This window comes from Pieris rapae, chromosome 19 (genome assembly GCF_905147795.1).
Source record: "Pieris rapae chromosome 19, ilPieRapa1.1, whole genome shotgun sequence".
NCBI classification, from domain to species: domain Eukaryota; kingdom Metazoa; phylum Arthropoda; class Insecta; order Lepidoptera; family Pieridae; genus Pieris; species Pieris rapae.
This window is the reverse complement of record NC_059527.1, coordinates 1,424,694-1,449,436: the sequence shown is the minus strand read 5'-3', so window position 1 is coordinate 1,449,436 and position 24,743 is coordinate 1,424,694. Positions and strand designations below refer to the sequence as shown.

Here is a 24,743-nt window from a genome sequence, read left to right as displayed (position 1 = left end):
AATTAGCTTACTGCTAAACGGCTCTCGACCCATTTGAAACCCTACTTCTTAGAGATTGCAATAATCTAATTTGTACTAACTTGTAAATGGAATATAACTTATGAACTGGCACAATGCTCATACCAGCTACGAAGAAGGAGAAATATGTTTTTATTACTTTAAACTACATTATGTTATTTATAGAAATAATGTTAATTAAGATATTAAAAATAATTCTAGCTATGCTATTTTTTATATTTTTATTATTTGATTTATAAATTGACTTAATACTACTTTTGGAAGAAAAAAAAATTATAATATGTACTGATTATTTCAGTGAAAAATTATAATTAAAATAAATTTAATAGTATAAATATATATCAATTTGATAATTAATATGATGAAGACATAAAATAATATCAGGAACGAATTTGATGATGATTCATAATACATATTGTCATATGTAACCTCTAAGACAAATTTGCAAACATGTGATGCAGAATCTGCGTTTACATTGTACTTACCACTATTATCTTTTTGTGCTTAGTATATTCCTGCAAATAAATTATTACTATTGTGTTGCAATACAAATATAAAATTATGCTTTTCTATCTATTTGAAACTTCTCTTCACTCACGTGATCTCACATCGGACTTACGTATATAAATATAAGATAAACCATTTATAATTATTACGATGTAACCTTGCTGTTAATGAAAACTATTTTTCATCTTTCAGTTTGTGAGTAAACCGATCCGACAGTTTTCAAACATCGCTTTACTATGTTTTTGTGATTTTCGTAATCACATACTAGTTTAATTCTTCGCGACTTCGTTCATATCTTACGGGAATCTGTGATTAAACGTTCAAGATTATTGTAGATAGTTGTGCTCTGTGGTAGGCCGTATTAATACTAATACACATGGATTCTTAAGGACGGGTGGGGTGGTACCAGTGGGAAATTCTAGCCTACAAAGCCATATAATCAATTCGAACTCAGTTTTTCTGTGCCTGACCAACCATTCTTCAGCTTTAAATCCAAATATTCTAGATATAATTTAAGAAAAGCGGTAGTGGCCATTGATCGCCGTCAAAATCGTTTTTCACGACAAGCTTTATCGTTCACATAACGGTGATATTCTGAATTTTTAACGACATGTTTGGAAAGATTAAATAACGAATTTAACTTGACTATCGATTCAGTAGTTTTGCAGTCTATCCAATAGAAACAGAATATGACATTTACTCTTTATAGTATACAATGATGGTCTGACAAGGTTTTTAAAAGATTAATAAGATAAATACAGATACGCAACCTAGCTTACTTCATCGTGACATAATAACAAACAGCGTCTTCCGCGAAGGTCGCACCGGTAAATATAAATTAGGAAGAAATATATATTATAGAGAAGGTTATGTTTAGACACTTTACATAAAAAAATCTTCTTAGGGTAAACTTTTCAAATAATATCAAATAATATTTTTTCCATTAAAGTTGGATTTAAAAAAATTTATTAAAAACCTTTCGATGTTGAATTCAGAGATATTTTGTTTGCAAGTAATGTTGAACCTGAGTTAGTGTGGTTAAATCTCGTTGGACCAATGAATTTTTCGTCATGCAATACAGCGCACGATGATGGTAAACATCATGAGGCAAGCAGCATGACTTAGACTGAAAAAATTACATGTAGGCTGAACATATAATAAACAATTATCAAAGAAAGAAACACAATCAAAGCCTACTAGCAGGGGGCCTTACAATTACGTCAGAACTAGGGAGTGGGGGAAAAATTGCAGTTAATCTGTTTAGGTAATACTTGAACGGCGGATTATTAACAACAACCATAAAATGCCCGGTGGTAATTTTCATTTATCGATATGAATGATACAGGTCGATATTTTTCCACACATTTACGTTATAATATCCGGTAGATAATCTCTGCATTTGATATATCAGATCTTAGCCAAAACAAACAACAGCTGAGCTTTATCAGTAACGGAGTAAATTGGCGCGATTCATATTTTCATTTCATTGCGCGAAATTATACGTCTTCCTGTATCTGAGTATGTTTGTGTTTGCGAAGTCTTTATCGTTTCCGTTTCACTTCAATTAAACTACGTTCTGCTAGACAATAAGGCAAAATGCTTATAAGAATGATAGAAATGGATACAATAGATAGATATATGTGTATAGTGTTTATAAATTAACGATGAAAAAGAGCGGCGGAAAGTTTCTTGCCAGTTCTTGCGAACTGGTAGTAAATGTAAATTTACAATTAAATTTTTTTTTTGACATTTTTGATATACTTGGTTACCTATATGAATAAAGTTATTTTGAGTTTGAAAGAAAGAGTATACTTAACATGACCAAACGTTAACAATTTGGGTACCTATATTTTGTGATTCGTAACTTTCAAGCCAACTAACTTCGCTTTTAAGCTGACGGTAATAAATTAATTTATAATAGAAAACTCAACTCACTCAACATCTCTAATATAGAAACGTATTAATTTGTATTTAGAACAAAATCTAAGGGTACTAAGTGTGACTCTACTCTCTAGGATTGATTATTAAATGATTGACAAATAAAATCTATCCTGAGTCTCGACTTTGAATTTTAAATAATATATAATCATGTCACCAAAATAATAAAGGAAATTCACAAATGTTCAGGACAATGGACAGGGAAAAGTAATTTTAATTAGGATTATATAGAAAATAGCTATTTTTGTTAACTATATTATTTGAAAATTCTGTATATTTACATAGTTAATGTATTTTATGGTGTGTAGGATAATTAGTGTGGGTATTATTTTGGAGTTCTATCGAATTAGTAGTTAGTAACTGTTAAGGTAGAATAATGTAGTGGAATAAATAAATAAACTACGCGAGATGCTATTGACGTTAATAGAGTGAGAGATAAGTTTTACTTAAAACGGTTCAATCTATTTGTTATGGATAGTTTGTTTTCTTATTAGCTTTTATATTCAGAACTATGTCACCAAGAATACTATGGGACATTTACATATGTTCAGGACAATTAACAAGGAAAACTATGTTATTTGTTAGATTATGGCTCATGAAAATACCAATGTTTGATCTAATTTAAATTATATTACTTATTAATACTTCTCAATTGTAAATTACCTAGAATATACTACATTAATATAAACAACATTGTAAGAAGTGAAACTTCTTTGTAAGGAATTATAAAAGATATGCACTAGTATATTATCACTCCATGTATTTGTATATCGATATTCACACTGTTTACACACTATATACGTGTTAATGATAAAATTGATAAATAAAAAATCTGCAGTTACTGCACAAGACGTTATACGACAGAATTGCCATTTATAGTTCTAATATGTAACTAGTAAATTTATTTATTTATTTATTTAAACGAATACATCAAACAATAGCGTGCACGTTCGAACGTGCTATATTCGCCCTTTCTCATTCTCTCTCAATCAGTTTAAATTGCTCTCTCCCTTTTTGACAAAATCGCTGCACATCTTCGTGACGCTAATACGTATGTATTATTATTATTATTGCGTTTCATCCGTAATTTTTTTTACCCTAAGTCTAAAGAAATTTCCCTTCAATAAAAGCTTTATTCATGACTCGTTGTGACAAATATATATATATATATATATATATAGCTAGTCCCTCACTCTAGAAACTGGATAACAATTAATTAGTGGTACATGGTACATGTTTAAAAGAGTAGTGTAGAATAAGTAGGTTTAGTATTACTTCTACTTAAAAAAGATAATAAAAAAAAATTATAAATAAATAATAATATTAATAATGTTACGTCCGAAAAAAGGCTATTATATACTAATCAAACACAAAACTTATAGACTGTAAATATGTGAGTGTGTGAATGATTGTGTCTGCGCATGCATTTGAGGATGTAACTAAGGATTGTTATAAGTGTCGGCTGTGTGTTAGCTTATGCCATCTCAAGAGTCACGCCAAGATTCGTTATTAGGCGTCTGTGGATTCCAAATCCAATTCATCTATTTATTATTATTCAATATCATGTTATTGATTATGAGTTTAGTTTACGGCACTTCCATCAATATGCATTCTTGTAAATATTGTTTTAAATAACAAACGAACAATAGCATCTCATGTATGTTTGTTGATGCCCCACGTGACGCATCGCTATGGATGACAGCACAATAGATCTTTTGACATAAATACATTTTCATTTGCAAAGCAAATGTAGAAAACAGTTATAAGCCCACACTTCTAGATAAAACCTGATTTGATTCCTCCCGGATTTCTTTCTTGTGTTTTTTCAGTATTTAAGATTAGTTAAGATTCTTGATTGGTCTATTCCTTTACTGGAATGACGCCGCTTAGTTAAGCGTAATTTCACTTTATGAACAACGAAGATTTGGCCCGTAGCCAGTTTCTCCAGTTATACTTTTTACTACTATACTATACAGTTCTCAAACCTCAAGAAAATGCTGGCGGGACAGAAATTTTCCGCTGATGAAGATGTAATCGTCGAAACTGAAGCCTTTTTTGAGGCTAAAAAGAACTATAAAAATGGTATAGAACAATTTTATGACCGATATCATCATTGTATCGCTCTTGAAGGCAATTAAGGATTCAAATCAAATTATATTTCAAAAAAAGATTTTTTAATGTTATCCTACCAATTAGGATAGGTACCTACTTTTTAAAAACATACTCGGACCTCAGAAAGTAAAACGTTATAAAAGAAATTATTGTTTAGACGAATGTTCACGTTGATTACGTTGTGATTGGACGCCATATCATGACGTCACGCGGTAACGCGATCTACTAAAGTCACCAGCCTGACCAATCAGAATCAAACGAAATATCATTTTGTCTTTTCTAAATTAGTAATAATAATTTAAAGCGCGGTTATTTTTACAAATGTAGAATGTACACTTTAAATTTGTTTTATTCGTTTTATTTTCTTGTTAAACCATAATCCTAACTTCCTTCATTACTATTGATCGGAACCCCATCATGGGTGAAGGCCCCTCTAGCTTGTTTTCAATATGACTTTCTTTATCCATTCGCTTCCTGCAAACGCTTCTATATCTTATATCCACCTTTTTATTACTGAAAAAGCAGTTGTTTATAGACTTAAAAAAATCCTATTTGCAGTGTGTTAGTTAACACTCTTTGTGTTCATAATTCTAGCACATGTCTCTTGTCAAGGTACATAGCAGCGATATACAAGATAAGATTGTTATAAAAATAATTCTTGAATGAATCTAACGAAAGAAATGATAAACGTATTATTAGTTTTAGCGCTAATACAATTTTTTTAGTTCCATTATCATTGAATAAAAAACTTATTAAAATGCACGTTCTAGTTTTTAAAATATAAAAAGCAATGTACTGATAATGTTGAGCATAGTTAAAACATACTAACTAAAGGTGCTTTTTTACTTTGAAAAATTAATGGCGCATACCCTACCGCGGCGCGACTGCTTGCTGCGGAAGGGTTATGTGGAACTGGCTATTATGGACCCACTAAAACCCCAAGGCGCCACCAACAATCGCCTTCGCCAATTGTGAAGACACTTGACAAATAGCTGGGGAAGATCGGGTCCAGTTCTTGGGGGGATGGGTCACCATCGCTTCTTTTCAACGCATCAAGGGGCTCCATTAACTAATTGACAACTATTAACTGTTCTACGAAAATTAATGCCGAAAAACGCATGCGCCGATAAGCCAAAGTTTTGTATGCAATTTCAATAACCGTTGCGCATACACTTGGAACTTCGCCGTTCAAAATTCAACATTGAAGTCGAGTCCCAATAGATTGCTATTGGGAGTTGCAAAGTTTTAAGTTTTCATCATTTAAAAAAAGAGATCGTTATTGACCAATTTTTTCTACTAACAATTTAAATCTATAATTTCTTTTCTTTTTACATGCTATTCTTAATGGGCGGATAGGCTATTTGCTATCATTAATTACATTTAAAATTCCTCCTGCGTATGCGACAAGATACTCAAAATTGTTCAGTGTGCCTCGTACGAAGTCAAATTACCTGCGTAATTCTCCAATGTTTAGGGTTTTATCGGACTATGACAACCATTGTCAAGACATTACAAGACAAGACATCTTTTCTACCACAAAGAGAGATGTCAAGAAGTACTTGGAGAAGCGGGAAGACTCCGATTTTTTTAAGTAGTAGTTATTAATAAATTCTTAGTATTATTTGTTGCTTTTTTTAATTTTGCTGTTTTTTAATTTTATTCTTTTGTTTTTCTTTTAAATGTAACTTTGTCTTTTAATGCTTTTTTTCTGTTTTTTATATATAATTTGTTAATCTGTGTAATCTGTTTTGGCTTTGTGTATTGTTTTAGTATTTTGTATAATAATATGTATTAAGTAAGCTGTTAGATTACTTATGATTAAATAAATAAATAAATAAATAAATTATTAAATTTTAGATTAATGATTCCATTTTTAAAGTAGATTCATACATTAAGCTGTCACCAGTTTTAGTGCAAAAAATACAATTTGAAGGAAATAATACTTATAAAAGAAATAGATACTGTGTTACTTGAAATAGATTAATTAAACTTATAAAATAAAAAAATAATCAGTCTTAACTATATGCAACTCATTCTATTAACTGAACTAATCATTCGTATTTTTCTGCCTCATTGTGTTTACCGAGAAATGAGTTCTTTACGCTTAAAACGTTGCAAAAAGAATATTATTTTTATTTAATCAATTACCATCTCAAATTCGCAATATTGGAGTGTTTGTGAGTGTTAAGTGATACCTAGATGATCTTATGTTCCAAAATAAACGTATTTTGACCAATTCAAAAACGCAGTAAAGATGCATGTAAGAATGAACACAGTTGACTAAAATTAATATGGCGACGTGTATCTCGCTCGTACATAATAGGAATATTAAGTTTCTCATGTAAATATTTTTTTTAAATGATGAGTTCTTTAAACATACTTTTATGGATACAAGTTAAATTTGCGAAACTATCCTAACGTTGCACGGCACGTTCAAGCTATTTCAAAACCATGTTTAAATAAAACCAATTTTTATTCAAATAAATAATTTAAGAAACGCGATTGAACGCGTTAATGATATTAGTTTCTTGCAGATCTAGAATTTTTTTAATAATAAATTTGATTAACATATTTTTCTTTGGCATTAAACCAAAAACTTAATTTATTGGTGATACGTATTTTCACAGATTTTAATTTATAACGCGTCGTTAATCATAAATAATAATAGTCGAAAGGCAATCTCTCATGGGTTTTGGTTTAATTCCTCATTTTTCTTTAGAGATAAAGTGTTATGTGCATGACACCGTCGATTTTTTATTTTAAGTTCGAAATGTTGTCTTTCATGTTGTTTTTGTTGTCTTGGTTGTCTACATAAAACATGAATCCAATCACCAATGGCCACGTGACGGTAAGGATTCTGGTCCGAAAGCTTATTTGAGCTTATACATACAAAATGTACTCAGTCTTTAATAAAAACTTGTTTAGCCTAAAATCAATTAAAAGTAAATTTTAACTTTATAGCAAGGAAGGCACATTCCTCTAGTAAAGAAGCGATAGCATGTGCGAAGTGGTCTATAATATTTACTAACACTTCGTACATACTTCGCAATATAGTAATATTCACACATCAGAATTATTGATTGTGACTTCAATCTACCAATAATGGTATAAGGAATCAAAAACAGTTTTGTTGTATTTATAAGTATCATGTATAACATGTATACAAACATAATATCATTAGTAGACCTACAATGTACAGAATATTTTGCGTCCGTTTAGGTAAATGCTATAGATGTAGAACATTTCTATAATCATTATTAGTTCTTTTGCGAGTTCCAGAAGATGAACACTTAAAAACTATATAAAGACTCATACAACTAAGAAAACGTTTTATTTAAAATTAAAGAGAAAACAAGTAATGTTTTGGCGTAAACAATATTATACAAATTCACCTGCTCTGTTATTAGACAACTGATTGTTTGGTTATGATATTTTGTAAAGAATTTATTTGATACTTCCTTTGTTTACTATATTCAAATTGGCAAAAGATCCTATAGTAATACTCACTTTTATTAACTAAACGATAAGAATTTGAAAACTGATACACATCTTATCATTGAAATACCTTCGTGAACATAATTACACTTAAAATCACTATCACTGACTAGAAAGATAACGACTTTTTCGCGTACACGCGCGCGACTTCGCGTTCCGACGAACGAATGACAAATGAGCGTCAACGAGTTTCGGTCCTTGTTTACGGCGATTTACACGCTCAAGTTCAAGGGATGAGATTGTAGGGCTGTCAAAACTTATTGTTTGAAATACGAAAACGATAGTCGTGGTGAATATTTAGAATAAATATTTTATTATTATATTAGTCATTTAATTTCTTCGTATGATTACAGATTGCAGAATAAAATATACCACGTGTGGATTGTTTGGTTTTGAAGTTATGTACATAGTATAAAAGTTTAAAATAGATATAGTTGTGTTAGAGTGAGCCTAAATTACGACTAGGGACGTCTATCGATTAAATGACGTGGAATAAGTGATACGTCTGTATCTTATATTCCATAATACAAAATATTAAAAACTAAATGATTAATGATTGTAATGTTTCATGTTTATAAAAAGAAAATAATTTACTAAAAATAATAAACTAACTTAATTGCACTAAGTGACTTAGTGACTGAACTATATATATTGTATAGTTTAAAAATTCTATACGCAGTGATAGAGTGATACCGCTGCCTATGGACACTTACTTTGCCAGATGGCTCGGAAGTGCGCTGCCGGCCTGTACTGTACTGTGTGGCTGCACGCTCTTTTCTTGAAGGACTCTAACTCGAATTGTCGCGGAACGACGGACCTCATGATACGGATGGTATATAAACGTTGTAAATACATATCAATCATACAATCGAACTTCTGTCCTTGTACATAAGAAAACAGTAGAAAAATTGTTTCTAATATTTAAAACCGAATATATAATTTAACATACCATCAAACATTTTATAAGATTATAATTATATGGTTAATAAAATTGCATTTTTAAAATACGTAGATTTTAGTTACGTGTTAAAGGCGTTCGGCCAAGATTAATGTAACCTCTCAATGTAGACATGAAACAGAACTATGACATCGAGAAACATGACTACTCCTCGTTTTGAACGTATATGTTTGAATTTTAACATAGAATCTGTAGCGTAGGTAATTCCGTTGCCATGCATTATCATGATCGTTGCTCAACGATCTTAAACGATTTGCAAAATTTTATTTAAATTTATTAATCCGTTTGGTCACAATAAGGTTGGTCGTTTTTACAATCTTGTATGTAGTAAATATAAAATATATAATGTATAATTTCAATTGACAATTTTGACAAGAGGCATTGCCTTTTTGTGTTACGCTGTTGTGTGAAAAGAACGAGGACGTCATCTCAATGTCATATGAAAACTTAGAATTAATTTAAACCTTTTCTAAAAATTATTGGCAGCCCTAACATAAGTGACCAGCGTTCAACGAGCTCCACCTATACTAACGTACTTGTTACAGGTGGGGTCATGACGGGTTGGTCTGATTTATTTTTCTTTTCCTTGCGATAATGGAGGGAACACCTCTATGATGTCATCAAATAAATTGTATACTTTAAGTAACATAGTAGGTGATAATAGAGAATTACGAAAAGAGGTTTGAATTACACCTTTGGCGCCATAAACTAAATGTTACAGGCATTAAACAAATGAGGATAATAAAAAATAATCATTACAAAGTGATAAATTTGTGTGCGTAGTTTAATGTTTTATTTTTACAAAATCTAATAAAAGTTGTATCTTTGTAATCAAAATCGCCGCTACTGAATAGTCATGTTTTTGCTTTTTGAATGACTTCGGACAACGAACGAGGACTTCGGCTTATGATTTTTTTTGTATGAACAGCTCTGATGGTGTCGAATCATTCCACTTATAAAACATTGTTTATAGATTTCATACACTGTATTTAAATTAATTATATAAGTCCATTATATTTACAAGTAATAGTGGTTTAAAGACAAGAAATACTGTAATTTAATACTTTTTAGTGGACTTTGAGGACTATGTTTTCATTTTACTTCGATTTCATGAAAAATCCTGATATTTTAATTTCCGAATATTTTATTTACAAATATACATACCTACTTACGAAACAACACAAAACACAAGTGTTTGTCTCGATATCATACTTCAACTAGTTCCAATAACCTTTTTTAAGCCGGTAATAAAGTTCCTACTAGTATAAATATCCAACGCCAAATTTGATAAAGCATTTGAAATTCATTTAAAAGTTTGTCATATGGCATATACCTAAGACGAAAAGAACAACGAATACAACGATAAGAATTCCAAAACACAAATACAGTGACTAACACGACGAAAATGCCGTCACATAAACAGAAGAAAACGAATGAGTGAGTCAGCAATAAAACGCCTTAAAATAATATAATAGTATACATTAATAAAAAAATATATTATATTTTTACCTTTACAGTGATTACTAGAAAGATAGAAGTACACAATAATACCTACACGGATAATTATAAAAAATAGATATTATTATTTACTAATAAAACTTGTGATTTGGTCCCCACAAAATAATCTTTAATGATGGAGCCTATACAAAAAAACGTGTGGCACACGGAGACTGCCGCGATAAAGCATAGCAGTTTATCAACTTATGCAATCATAGTTATTATTTATTTTTTAATTATGCATGATTTTTTTCTTTGACATTAATTCAATCTACCTCTCTACCAGACTTAGACTAACATCTCAATATAGTATGTCACACTCTAACGCGTACCGATGCACCGGCCGTGCTTATGCTACAGATTATATCACCGATCTCGTCAGAGATCTGTGACGTAGATATGTGTTCTGTCCCGCTCTGACGCGTATTGGCCACATCTATAGTATTACGTCATTCTGTGTTAGGTTTTTTCGTTACGGAATTTCTTGATTTCACATATGAATGAAACTCTTGGGACGTTTTTTCATATAATCTGCTCAAATTTACGCGCGGGTTCTATAAACGGGACAGTTTTGCGTCGGACTTGTAATTGGAAAAAGAGACAGTCCCGTTCAAAACGGGATGTCTGGTCACGATAAGCATAACCATTTTACCCACTTATGAGTTACATATCCAACTCTGTTTGTTTTGGGATGGTAGGATACAACAGTTAGAGGTAACTCCTTACTAACATATTATATTTTTTAATGTCCTTAGAGGTAGTATATATTGTAATGCGGAAATGTAAGAGAGACTGCGGTTGCGTGTGCCAAATAAACACTCGGCGTGGTAAGCGGTCGGAATGGGTTGCAGTGCATGAGCGCGTAAAAATTTACTCAGAGAAGCGCCATGTATGCGAGCCTTAACATCCTGAATATAATTGCATGTGCGACGGACATATTGAAATATAAATTTAAAATCATTTTGCAATGCAATTTTCAACAGGCGAGATACTTATAATGCTTTAAAAGTTGAAACTTTTTCCGTTATAGGTACTATTATACAGAACTGTAATAATAAATATTGCCAGCGAATACTTTGAGCTATGTATATATAACTATACAATTAAAAGGCTTTTTCGAATATATTTTTATATATATATGTAAAATTATCAATCATCAGAAGTAATAAGTTCATAATATAAAAATATATTTAAGTTTACTTGTATTGTTAACAGATGGCGTAAAATGCCATATTGATTTTGTTGTTCTATTCATCACTAGATGGCGCGAAAACAAAAATACTAAATTTATGGAAGTAAAATTAAGCGCCTTAAAATAAAACCCAAATTATTTTATTATATATAATATTAGGTTCTTTCTTTCAGCATTCTTTAGATAAGGAAGATCCTCCTCAACCAGTGTAAACACGAATTACTCAAGATTATTGCGATGGTTAGTTAAATTAAAATTTTATTTAAAATTATAAGACGTACGTTAAATTATAACACGAACCGACATTTTCCGTCATATCGTCACGAAATTAAACAGAAGTATGATTTCGTCAGTATCATAGTTTCCAAATTCATGGAAATTTTGTTCGAATTCATAATAATAAAAGTCATCGAAACGTGACTCTTCGTTTTCACGTGAATTTTTTTAAACATATTATAGGAAGGATTGTGTATGTTTCCTGCAATATAAAATAATAATTCTGTGGTCCCTGTGGCTAGCGTTGAGGTTTTACATATACGATTAGAGGTCGAAATAACTTTGTTAGCTACGAAGGAATCATAACAATAATCTTCGATTTGGCAAATACTTGTATAGTAGACACAAACAGAAAAAAACAAATACAAATGAAATTGTAAAAGTACACCTTTTCTCAGTAAATTGGGATAACAAATACTTTTTTCCTTAAGTTCACCACTTTAGCACGTACAATGCGGTTTGCGCCACTCAGAATTGCATGACTCTAAAATGTGTCTGAAGCTCAATGGCTACGACTTGGTTTATTACCTGCAACTTAGGTTCGGAGTCTGAAGAGCGTTTATTATTATTATATGTTTTCCATATTAACTTCTATATTGCGAATTCATTTACTCAGTCAGCGAGGGGCTGTGTATCACGTTAGTGTTTGTTTTAAAACGTTAACTATCTATCAAATATAGTGATATTATTGTATACATCTCTTTTTATACCCTAATCAGGGATAATGAATAGGTACATGATGAAAGAAATTAATGAAACATTCGAACAGTGTAGTTTAGTTACAAAAATATAAAAATCTTTTATTTTTATAACATAGAACTGTACATATATGTACTATATTTTTAGGCTGGTTACGCACTCGCAAACTTTCTGGAAATGTCAGTGTCCATGGGCATTGGTATCACTTAACATCAAGTGAGCTGTCTGTTAGTCTCCTATTACATAAAAAATACATTGTTGTATTCATAAATTTAACTAAAAACCTTTTATAAACTGACTTTTTAATAAAGCTGAGCCCAACTGGGTTCTATATCCGATATCTACAACATAGTTGTTATCTATCGCTGCGTAGTTGATTGAAATTGGTGGAAACAGATTGTCCACTCCTGATATTGACCACGACTGTCAGACATTTGCTACCAACTGAAGAGAAAAATATATTTTTTTTTATAACAATGGCGTAGTTACTTATTAATAGTCTATCACAGTTTATTTGAAATTTACTCAGAGAATCAAATACAAATGTATCCATTACAGCCAACAACAAATACATTCCTCAATTGTATTGTAATAAATAAAGTACTTAGTCCTGCACTAAGTTATGAAGACGCCAGTTTTAATTAAAACGCCAATAATTACTTATCAATGTACTCATAATGTCTGCACCAATTGAATGAGGTCAGAACGATAAAAACTGTCTCATACGAATTATTATATTGTAAATGTAACGTATTATCGGACGATGTTTTATCGGACCAAATCGCGCTTTGGTTAAACAATTATAGAGAATTTGTTTATTAAATATTCTAGCTAAGTATGTAACTTACGTAAGTTACATATTTAGCTAGAATAGGCCCAAACCCAATAACCATTTTTGACCATCCGAGATAGACAGCTTAATCCAATGTAAAAAGTAAATGCCAATAATCAATCGACGGTAATAGCCATCTGTCGATACAAGCTACCCATGGTAGGTTGGATCCGTGTATGTGGATAGACCTTTGTATGAAAATGACAGTTCAACTGTGCCAATATCCTATCTTTCCGATTGTTTTCAATCTGAGATTATGAATTGACTATTGGGTTCGGGCATAGGTTAGCCTTTGTTTATTCCTTCTTCAGATGATTGATCAAATAAATCTATAAAAATAATTCTGAACCAAATCAATTTGAATTTACGTTGTTGTGTCGAAGCCACGCAAGGGGCAGGAATATTCTTCTGTCCCTCAAACTTCAACTTTTATTTTATATTTGGACATTCTCGTCATAAATAAATATATAATTATCTACCGTATTTAAGCGATTGAGAAACGATACACATAGGAAGTTATTAAAAAAGTTACTTGTTTTATAAATATAGCTCACGTTTCAAAAACAAGTTAAAAATAAAACAATGTACATTCTTTGTCCACACATTCTTTAAACAAATTAAAAACAATCTTAGTCTGTATTTCTTTTGTTTCGTTTTTAACTTATTTCAATGTTTACGTCTTGTGTTGCGTCAATATACTTAAGGAACATGTCATGACCTTAATAATTATAGTCACTATTCGCTAATCGGCTGTCTAGTCTAATTGCATTTTATATTCTCTTAACTAAAGCCACTTAATTATTATACATATTTAAGAATGCTTACACCAACTACCCATTTACTCTTTGTTTGGATATTGATACAAGTTTTTGAAGTATTTTAATGACACGTTTATTGCTTATTTAATATTGTCATTTAACGCGTTTTAATATGGTAATATTATATTTACAAATAAATTATATCAAAATAATCATTCCACAGTTCAAGGTCTTAATCTTGGGGTCATTCACCGGTCATAGGTCACACGTTTATAAATGCGATTGGCATTTGTTTATATTAACTCATTTATTTGTTTAGCTATATTGTTTATAACTAAGCGATATACAAATAATACAAAAACAAAGAGATCTTATTATTTAATTACAAAATTATATAGGAATTTGATTTTATATTATTAATTATTTATATCTACCGGGCCGGCTGCTCCTGATACACAAGTACATGATTTATCATTTAAAAATACACATGTCAATGATCAAGGCTAACACATCAAAGATGATAAACATAAAATCAACACAAAATTGTAATAATGGAAAATCTTACGACGCAATTTAAAACTTCATAATTTAAACTTCACACTGTATGATGTCCGCACATGACCACTTAGAACACACATAAAAAAACAAATGAAATTCAAATCATCTTTCGTTTTCAGCAACTCGCGCGCACGCCTCACAGTTGACATGCGATCGTAGATTATTATTATTACTTTTCCTCCTCACTGCATGATTGCGTTCTCTAGAAGGAAATTTCTGTATTTTCTTCTCGGCCACCGGTTCGTCTTTCTTCAGCCGACGGCATATTTCAGCCCACTCCAATTGTTTTAATGATAGACACATGAGGCGTGTTTACAACGTGGCTTCACAGTTGACAATGACTTGATAATATGCGCTTGCGACCTCACACTGAGTGATCAAGGTTGACAATTCTTTCCTTCTTATTGATAATTTGTGGCAAGTTTGTTTTGACATTATGAAAGCGAGATAAGTTATCGGAACCGGACTAAGATATGGCCTATTAGTTAAAACATTCTTATCGTCAATGTATTAGTTTTTAAGCTATTAACATTTGTTTGTTTTTTTTAATGGACGCTTAACGACGTGTGCATTGACGAATATGGTTTATGTTAAGCTGGTATAGATATTATTGTAACCCAATGTATTACATATTACATTTTATGCTGTCAGTGTCGAAACGCAACCCTATTGAACAATTGAATGCGTGTATATGAGGTATAGGCAAATTATCAAAACAAACTTACCTCCATGGATGTGAAATGAATCCCGGACATAATTCAGGACAGTTGTCACAAGGCCTGCCTTCAGAGACTTCTTTTATCCTGACGCCCTGCAACAAAATTTTTATTCAAATAATTTATTCAAAAGTCAAAAAGCATTTATTCATATAGGTAACGCAATGTACTTATAAACGTAAAAAAAGAAATATAAATGCTTCTAATTATACATTTACTGCCAGTTCTCAAATCAAGAGCATAGAACGGAAGATAAGAACTAGCAATAAACTCTCCGCCACTCTTTTTTTTGTTTTCCTACACATTGAAATAAAATTCCAGCAACTGTAAAGCACTCCACTATACGTAATAAATTCGTGATTATATCCGTTAAAGAAAATGTGTATTAGATCTGATGAACAAGGAAGATTACTAGGGGAGGTGCAAACGAAAATCAATGGCGTGCCAAACAATTAAATAGTGACAACAATAATGATTAACTGTTCTTATTATGACATTTGCATGCCAAGTTTTATGTGCTTGATTGGGCGGTGTTTTTTATAACAAATATTTTTTTAATCAATTAATTAATGGACCTGTAAATCATAATCATCAATTATTTTAAGTTGCCTAAAACACTTCGTAACATCTGCATTCTCATCTTCATCATCGCATTCACTGTAACTATCTGAAGTGGAATCACTGTCCCATTTGTTTGCGAATATCTTAAAAATATTTCTTCTCTCGCACCAGGATTCAGAATCTCGGGTGTTTATTTTTTTATTCCTCCTGTGAATTTTAAATGGTACTTGCTTCAGCCTAGGTTGTAACACATAAGATGGCTTTGCTATTGTCTTTTTGTACAATTTCTCGTAGTCTTCTTCGGTCACACCACAATGGTATAGGAGATAGTCCTTTTTAATTTGCTCTATGCCTACAGGGTCTCTCCAGTAGATCTCTTTCTTTCTAACTCCTAGGTAATAATCAAGTTCTCTATCGCCATAATCGCTGCTTTCGTCTGATTGATCGTGTTGTGAATTGGTTTGACTGTCTTCGTGATCGTCGACTATTTTTGCAAGTAAACGATACTTCCTCGTATTCGGCACCTTTTTCAATAAGTTAGCTGTATTCGATGTCAGGAATTTTGTTGTCTTCTTGTAGGCGGTAGCGACGGAATCCCGTCTGCGCTTCAAATTGTACATCTTTCTCCGTTTGACAGGACGATGAAAAAGTCTGTTTAGAAACGTCAAAGTTTTGATCCAGAACTTCATTTCAATAAAGCATTTTGAAATAACATTTTCGGCTCGTTATTTGCTTAATAAAGCAAGGGGAAGTTTCACGGAACGTTGCTTGCAAAGAACTAGATGTGGTTTTACTGTTTCAATTCGGAGGGTGACGTGATGGGGATCACCTGTCAATGGTTGGGTAAGGTTATCTAACCAGGTATTATAGAACCTACATAATGGAATTAAAGGTCAGTTAGCTGATTGCGGTGAGGGGTCAGAGTGGGCTGGTCGGCTTTTATTGTAGATCGTAAGGGTGTGTATTTTTTATGATCATGCAAACAGTGCTAAATGTGTCCATCGCAAATGACACGACAAATTGCAACACCCTTGGGTGGAATTGCTTGTTATATTGGTGGCCTTTATAGCAATGGCACTAAATAAAGGCTCGGTGACATATCCAAGTGATTAACACGAGTTTAAGTAGTATTAATTTATATGTTGTTTACATAATATATAAAAGAGTTAAATAATATACATTATACATAATATCCTTTTCTATATAAATAAGATTATTGATACAAGTACGACGTAACGTACTAGGTACTATTATTATTAGAAGAATGAATAGTGCTTCAATAGTAAACAGTGTTTTTCATTTAACTAAATTATTGTAATTAATAATTTATTGCAATTTTTTATGTAATGTTGATTTCTAAACTACTTCGTACATTTATATGGTACATTCATATATTAATTGTAATTAAATTATGAAATTTTTAACATTACAACACTAATAACGTAAGTCGTTGTTGCATAAATATTTGTAATGATTTCATTTTCATCGTCTAATAATTGGTACCTACATAGCAAAATATTTATTTATTTGTTAATATTTGGCTACAAAGACATAATACTATATTTAAATGAAAAGGAGGGCAACTGGCGGCCCTAACGCTTATGAGCAATCTCTTCCAGGCTACCTGTGTAAGCAATGCAAAAAGATATAATACGGAAAGACAACACTTAAATAGGAACAAAAAAACTAAACTAAAAAGACACATGAAAAATACTAAACTATGTATAGATAACAAATGAAAAAGAAAAAAAAAACACAAAGATTATTACAAATTTATTTTTATCCTGATGATTATTCCTATCAAAGATAACATCAATCACATTTTGATTAAATATACTGTCATATGAAAAATGATTAAATGTCTAAGAAGTAGAAGAGACAAAACAACGTATTTTTAAGGAATCACCGGATCACTTAAGAGCTCTTCGTTTTTGGTCTTTTGGCCTTAAATCATTTCTATACCTGGATCACACAAACGAAACGACCAGATGGCATGCAAAATCGCCGAACTCCAGAATTTTATTAACATTTTATAGAATTTATAATTATCAAATAAATTATCAATAAATTAATATTCAAATGGCACGATCCAGTTATGTTTCGTTTTGATAATACAGTTTCTTATGAGCGGCAAAATAATTTCCCCTTGGTTAATTGTTGGAGAAAATAATAAAAAATTGACCAAAATATTGATTACATTTGCAATATTAGGATATGAACATTAGTTGTGCCTAGTCAAATTCAAAATCACATTACAAAGTATTCTTAGCGCCACCTAGTTTGAACTAATACTACTATGTTAGAATTACAACGTAAGCGCTGTAGTATTTTAAGGTTTCAGCCATCGATGTTTAGCTATTCGACGTCAGATGGCGTCAAATAGCGAAACTAACATTGTTTTCTTACACATATATTTTCTTGGTTTTCTCAGATACGCTGTAGAATAAAAAATAATTGTAATAATTCTAGATAAAAATCAGTTATAATATTAATTTGACAGTATTGTAACTAAAACTTGAATTCCTTAGAATTTTGACACGCGATGCAAAAACAGTAGAAGTGTATATTGTGTTTAAAACTCTAAACTAATTATGGTGAGAAATTGTTATAAAGCTGATGAGAGGTTGAGAGATGGTTCTTAGTTTGAATGAGGCGAACGATCTGGCGGTATTTATCTTCATGAATTTCAATCATGAACATAAATACTATAATAATAATAAAATATTGACTTCAATCCCGAAGATTTCAAAATAAATTAAACCTATTTTTATATAATTAAATGTATTATTACTTAATTAAAAAGCAAATACAAGGTCAAACACTGTTTTATAAATGAGTAATGCCAAGAAGGCTGTTCAAAAGACAAACACACATTACACTTTTACAAACAAAAATTATTCATACCGATGCGTGAAACTCGACCGGAATGGTAGAAGTCAGGATCGGCCGCGATTTGTAATATTTAATTTGGATAGCAAGAAAAGGATCTCATGTTTTCATTCAGTATATTTTAAAGTTATTTAAATCAAACGAATTATAATTTAACATACAACAAAAATGGCAAGTAAGTATACGCAGCTCATCTTTTAATGGATTAACAGATTTTGTCGGATTTACAATAAAACTGTCCAAAGACTTTTAGCCGAGTCGATTTAGTAAATATGCATTGATAGTTACTTAGTTATTGTTTTCTTTTGTTGTGTTATATTCCTACCTAATTCTATTTATCTATTTACCTTGTATATTCGCGGACTCTTAGTCGACCCATGCAAATTGTTAGATACCTAAAAGTCCTCTCGGTAATTGTGTGCTGCGATACTGGGATTGTAGATTTTAAGGAAATATGGATCTCGCATGGCTAGCGCTGCGCCTTCAGGTTCTAATATCATTTGCTCATGTATATATTATTTTTATTATATATTTTCATAAGTATTTAATTCTCCTTAATTTAACATGTGTGATGATTGAGAGTATAAATAAAATAAAAAAATGAAAAATGTGAATTGTGAAATTTCATACATTTGGGTAAAAATTACTGTTTAAAAAAAATAGAATATTATTTCAAAAGAGTAATTATTTCCGGAAATAAAATCGCTTTGCTCCTACGTTTTGATTCCACTTATTCCTAATTTGGAATTCAGGGTCGATATTAAATGCGATTGCGTAACGTCATATATTGGGCAGTGATCTAAAGCTTGATGAACTACTCAATGTGCGGATTTGCTTGAATTAGGATCAGTAATCTCTTTACAAGATTGTATAGGGATTCAACAAACCTACCGAGCCTGTATAAAATAATGCTCTAGACATTTCTATATTTAAATCTTATTTTAGGAGGAGGCCTTCACTTTGGTATCCACGGAACACAAAGTAATGGCTGTAACAATAACTAACGTTGACTAAGAGTATTACAAAACTAACAGCCGAACGACTAATTCTTTTAAAATACTTCTACATAAACACATATTAACCTATCCTACCCAGCTCATTCGTGACTTTTTAAATTAATTTATTTCTCCGTGTATATGCAATACATGTAATTCATGAACCGTGAAATTAGTTTTTAGTTTATTTGCTTTTTGTATTATTTTAAATTTAGTTTGGTAATTCTATAATTTTTCTGTTTTGCTTGTTATGCTATTTTTGTTGATTTGGTTATGTACTTTGCCCTTAGTATATCTTTTTTTGGGTTGAATGGTTGAGATCGTTTTTTAGCGATAAGGCCGCCCTGGTATCCCAAATAATTAGTTTTTTTTTCTTTAATAAAGTTAAAATAACTAAAAAACCACTTTGACTGTTGTATCATTTAAGCTACTAAGTAAGAAATGAGCTCGTGACTACTCGTGCAATAATTAATATTTTGTTTTTAATGTAAAATATCTAATATTTTTTATGATATTTTTAATACAATTTACGATGGATATTTATATAATTTCAAATATGACGGCTATGTGCAACAATGTAGAAATGTAGACATTTCCCTATGGAAATCATTACGATGAATTTAAATGGCAATGATATGTGAAATACGGAATCACGGATTTTGGTGCTCGGACGGACGTTTGTAAACGCTGTATTAAAAACTAAACCGCTGTATTTGAACTCATTTAACTTTAGAACTCATTCTGTCAAATGGTTAACGATGTGAAGGGTTAAACGGTATCACTTAACATCAGGTGAGCCTCCTGCCCGTTTGCCCCCTGTTCCATAAAAAAAAATTAGTATATGTTTGGATAATTATAAACAATTTAAAATTGTATTTAATGATTTTATTTTTTTAGCGATGTAACAGTGTGTTGCGTTGGCAAGCTTTTTATCAATAAAAAAAATCATCAGAAAGTGTTCAATAACACTACTTACAGTGTCTATTAAAGGAAATACACTGTGTTCTTGCGTTCAAATTTTTCACTTAAGACTAACGTGCTGACAGTCAAATGCGTTTGTCCTTTTCAAACTTCTGACTAAGCCCGTGATGTCAAGTTGAATAGCCTCAAGGTTCACGTGTTGGTGGAGCTTTTGTTTGAGTCAGCAGTCTTTGTAATTGTTCTGGTGACGTCCTCTACATTAAGGTCCTATCAGGACCATTGTCTAATGCCCTCAGGACTTTGGACTTTGTTTTGGAGTCTTTGGATTATTTAGATGAGAGGTCTTAGTGACAAAAATTCATAGATTTATTGATATAAATTATGTGAATTATTTAGGAAGCTAATAAATAGTTATTCTTTATATTTCAAGTAGTAGTAGTGTCATTAGTATAAAATTTTGTAGATTTCAGTTCAGAATGTATTGCCGTAAATATGTGTATAAGGCGATTATTAATTTTAATATGTACCTCGCTATTGTGTGCTAGGATGTTTGGATTGTGATATTTGTCAGAACATGTCGTGATGTTGAGAAATAACCACACCTAAGGTTTAATTAGAGTAGTCACGGCAATTCATCCACCCTTTTTTTGCGTGACATATATACATAATACAATTTAATAAAGAAACGCGTTGCTGAAAATATATTTTTTAAATTATTTTAGAGAGTATGAAAATGTTACTCATTAACAATTATAATTTAACAACGAATCCACTATTGTTTTCATCAGGTAGGCAACTAAAGGATGGAAATACTGTTTGTCATGTGTCAACTTCAACTACCACAGACTTTACATACATACGCGCGCAAATTTAAAAATTACAATTTAATAGTATTACTTATTACTTACTAAACGAATTTGAATATTTTCAAAATCACTTATTTCTAGGAAGGAAATAAAGCGATTCACACGTAGTTGATTTTCATTGCTTTTCCTGTTATTATACGGACGATTTGAGCTTCATGAAGTAAAATGATCCATTCGCTACATTACTCGCCTAACGGATATAATATACTTGCTGTTTACCTAATGGCCCAAGGAATTAGATTTTTACTATTTTCCTATAACTATAAAGAAGAAATTAAGCTGTATTTAAAAAAATAATCCCTTATTTTTGGTATTATACTTATTTAGATATATGTATAATAGTTAAAGCTTTCACTCAAGATGGTATGGACCCACTAAAATCAGTGCGACGGCAACTTGAAGCTAGTTTGTCACCATTTTTGTTTAAAGTATTATTGATATGTTGCTTTAATAAGTTTAAATAAAATGTAGTTGATCTATTAGAAGATGGGTTTTGGTTTGAGAATCGACTTTTGTGAACACGATTTCCCGTTTCAACTCTTTGGACAAACAAAAAGCTGGGGTGTCAGGCTGAAAATAATAAACGGCTCAAATTTTCCTTCAACTTCGATTTTGTTCGCTTTGAAGTAGAGACTCTTGGGCCGTGGGGTTCAAGTACACAGGCACTTAGGGTTAAAGTTGGCGTCTGATAATTCTTTTATTAGTACTATGTATATTTTATTGTTATTATCATACATATTTGATTTATATATGTACAAAATACTATCTATCTGCGTTTTTGCTAGATTTATTAAACTTAATTGCAAACTACACATTTAAATATTATACATACTTTGTATCAATATAAATATTGTATCCCTTTTTTAGAAATGAATTCATATATCAATGTGTACATAACCGCGGAATAGAGTGATATTAATCAAAAAATATTAAGCAATTTTTAAAACGTATTACGTTAATTTGAAAACAAAAAGCATTTAAATCCTAGATCCGATTAAAAGTATAATTTCAATGAGTAAAGTTGGGGATTTTAATTAGAGTCGTTTTGAGAGACGCTTTTTATTCGGTCATGGTTGAATCACTCTTTCACTAGACACAGTTAAAAGCGCGTAAATGGAGACAGATCCGGATTCAATTGAATTAAAAGCTACGAAAATACGAAGAAATGTAGGTTCACCTATACTTTGGATCTAATTAAAATCCAACTAATCAATTATGGATGACGTGAAAGTGAAGCATTGGTTATCTCGAATAATTTATGTGGTCACGTATCGCGAAAGGGACTGTATAGAGCAGTGTTGCCCAACATGGGGCCCACGCCCCATAGGGGGCAATTCGAAAATGATTCTAATTTCATTATTGTTTTGAAATTCATATATTGTGTTCCGTCAGCAACTTCATTTAAGTTCCTTAAGTGAAAAACATTCTCCAAATACGTTACAAGTAAATTGAGAATGTAAGTTTGATGTACGGATCAGTATTTATTAATAATAATTGGCTCTTAATTGCAGACACGGGCTAAAGTGTGATGTCGCTTATTTTAATAGGCGGCTGCATTGCGTTTTATCCACAAGCGATTAATCGTAATACATCAATTAAAATAGCAATGCCAGCTTCTTTCAGTATCAACATTATAGTTGATATTTTATTAATAGCGGCTCGACAGACGTCCTGTATAAAAAACATCCAATTGTAAATCGACCATTTTTTAATCTATAATGATGTTTGGAGAAATGGTTAATTCGTTCAATTCTGTCAATATGGACAGAATATCGAGGGTTCGTAACATATTTTTTTTTGTTCCAATAACATAAAAAAAACTTGAGAGTTGCCAAGGGTCACCCGGATGGAACGAAATTCCTTTCGATTAATAAGTGAAGAAATTGTAATATTTTTTCCGTTATAAGTTCCAAAAAGTAAAATTTATTATTATACACGTCATTAAATTTTAATCGGTAAACATCACTATTCATCGGCAAAGAAGACAGAGGCCGAGAGAAAAAGCCGGCGTAAAAAACTCTCGGTACCCTTTTAAAATAGCAAATATCCTATCATATATATATAATAATCATACGATAATATACAAAGATTAGGCAATGCAGGCCTTATAAAAAAGAGAAGTATGAATCCAGCCCTGGCGCAACATGAATGTCACGGTCAACATCCAACCGGGTAAAAGTGAAAAAGTTTCACTTTGAAATTGAGTTTAAGCTTAATTACTGCAAATATCAGTTACATCATTAATGTATTGTTAAAAGTTATGCTTAAGCGATATTGGGATCAAACGATAACTTTCGAACTTCGCCTTTATGAATACAAAACTTATTTCAAGGTATTATGAGGGCTATGTAATTTTATATAACGTTAACGCTCGTCATGGCTACTGATTTTGCGCGGATTGTTCATACATTTTCTTCCCATTTTTTATAGAACAAACGGAGAGGAGGCTCATTTGATGCTAGGTGGCTCCATAGATACTATTGAGTATCTGGCATTGACCAGGGGAATCTCGAGTGATGGTCTTTTAAGAATTGGTACGTTCTTAAAGGACCCTAAGTCGAATTGGTTTGGATATACATCGATGGGTTGCTCCACAAAGTGGTGGTAGAAGTGTACTGTGAAGGTTATTTAACGTTCGTTCTGGAACGATGGACGTCGAAGTGATACGTATATTTTGTATTCCGCCTTGACATCCGATGATGAAACTGCTGGTATTATTCCAAACATATCCTCTGAACACTCTCCTCAGTAAATACGATAGAATATGCAAAACCCGTCGACGATTCGAATCACTATTCGTTGAATACAGTCAGATGGAATTTGGTGGAACTGGGGAGCTCCCATCCAGAGGTGTGAACTTTTCATGTATATCGCGTCAATGGTATTATGTTTTTGCAACGAAGTAAATAAATAAATATATACAGTCATATATATATACGTTACGATGTTATATAC

At 31.5% G+C, this 24,743-nt stretch overlaps 1 protein-coding gene across 1 annotated transcript in view; it reads right to left on the bottom strand.

Annotated features, from left to right (window-relative positions):
• LOC110993521 (four and a half LIM domains protein 2) overlaps nt 1-24,743 on the bottom strand; it is a 123,110-nt gene that overhangs the window by 57,631 nt on the left and 40,736 nt on the right. The window contains exon 2 of the mRNA XM_045632458.1: nt 15,566-15,651. Coding sequence (XP_045488414.1) covers nt 15,566-15,651 — 86 coding nt within the window. The remainder of the gene's footprint in view (nt 1-15,565; nt 15,652-24,743) is intronic.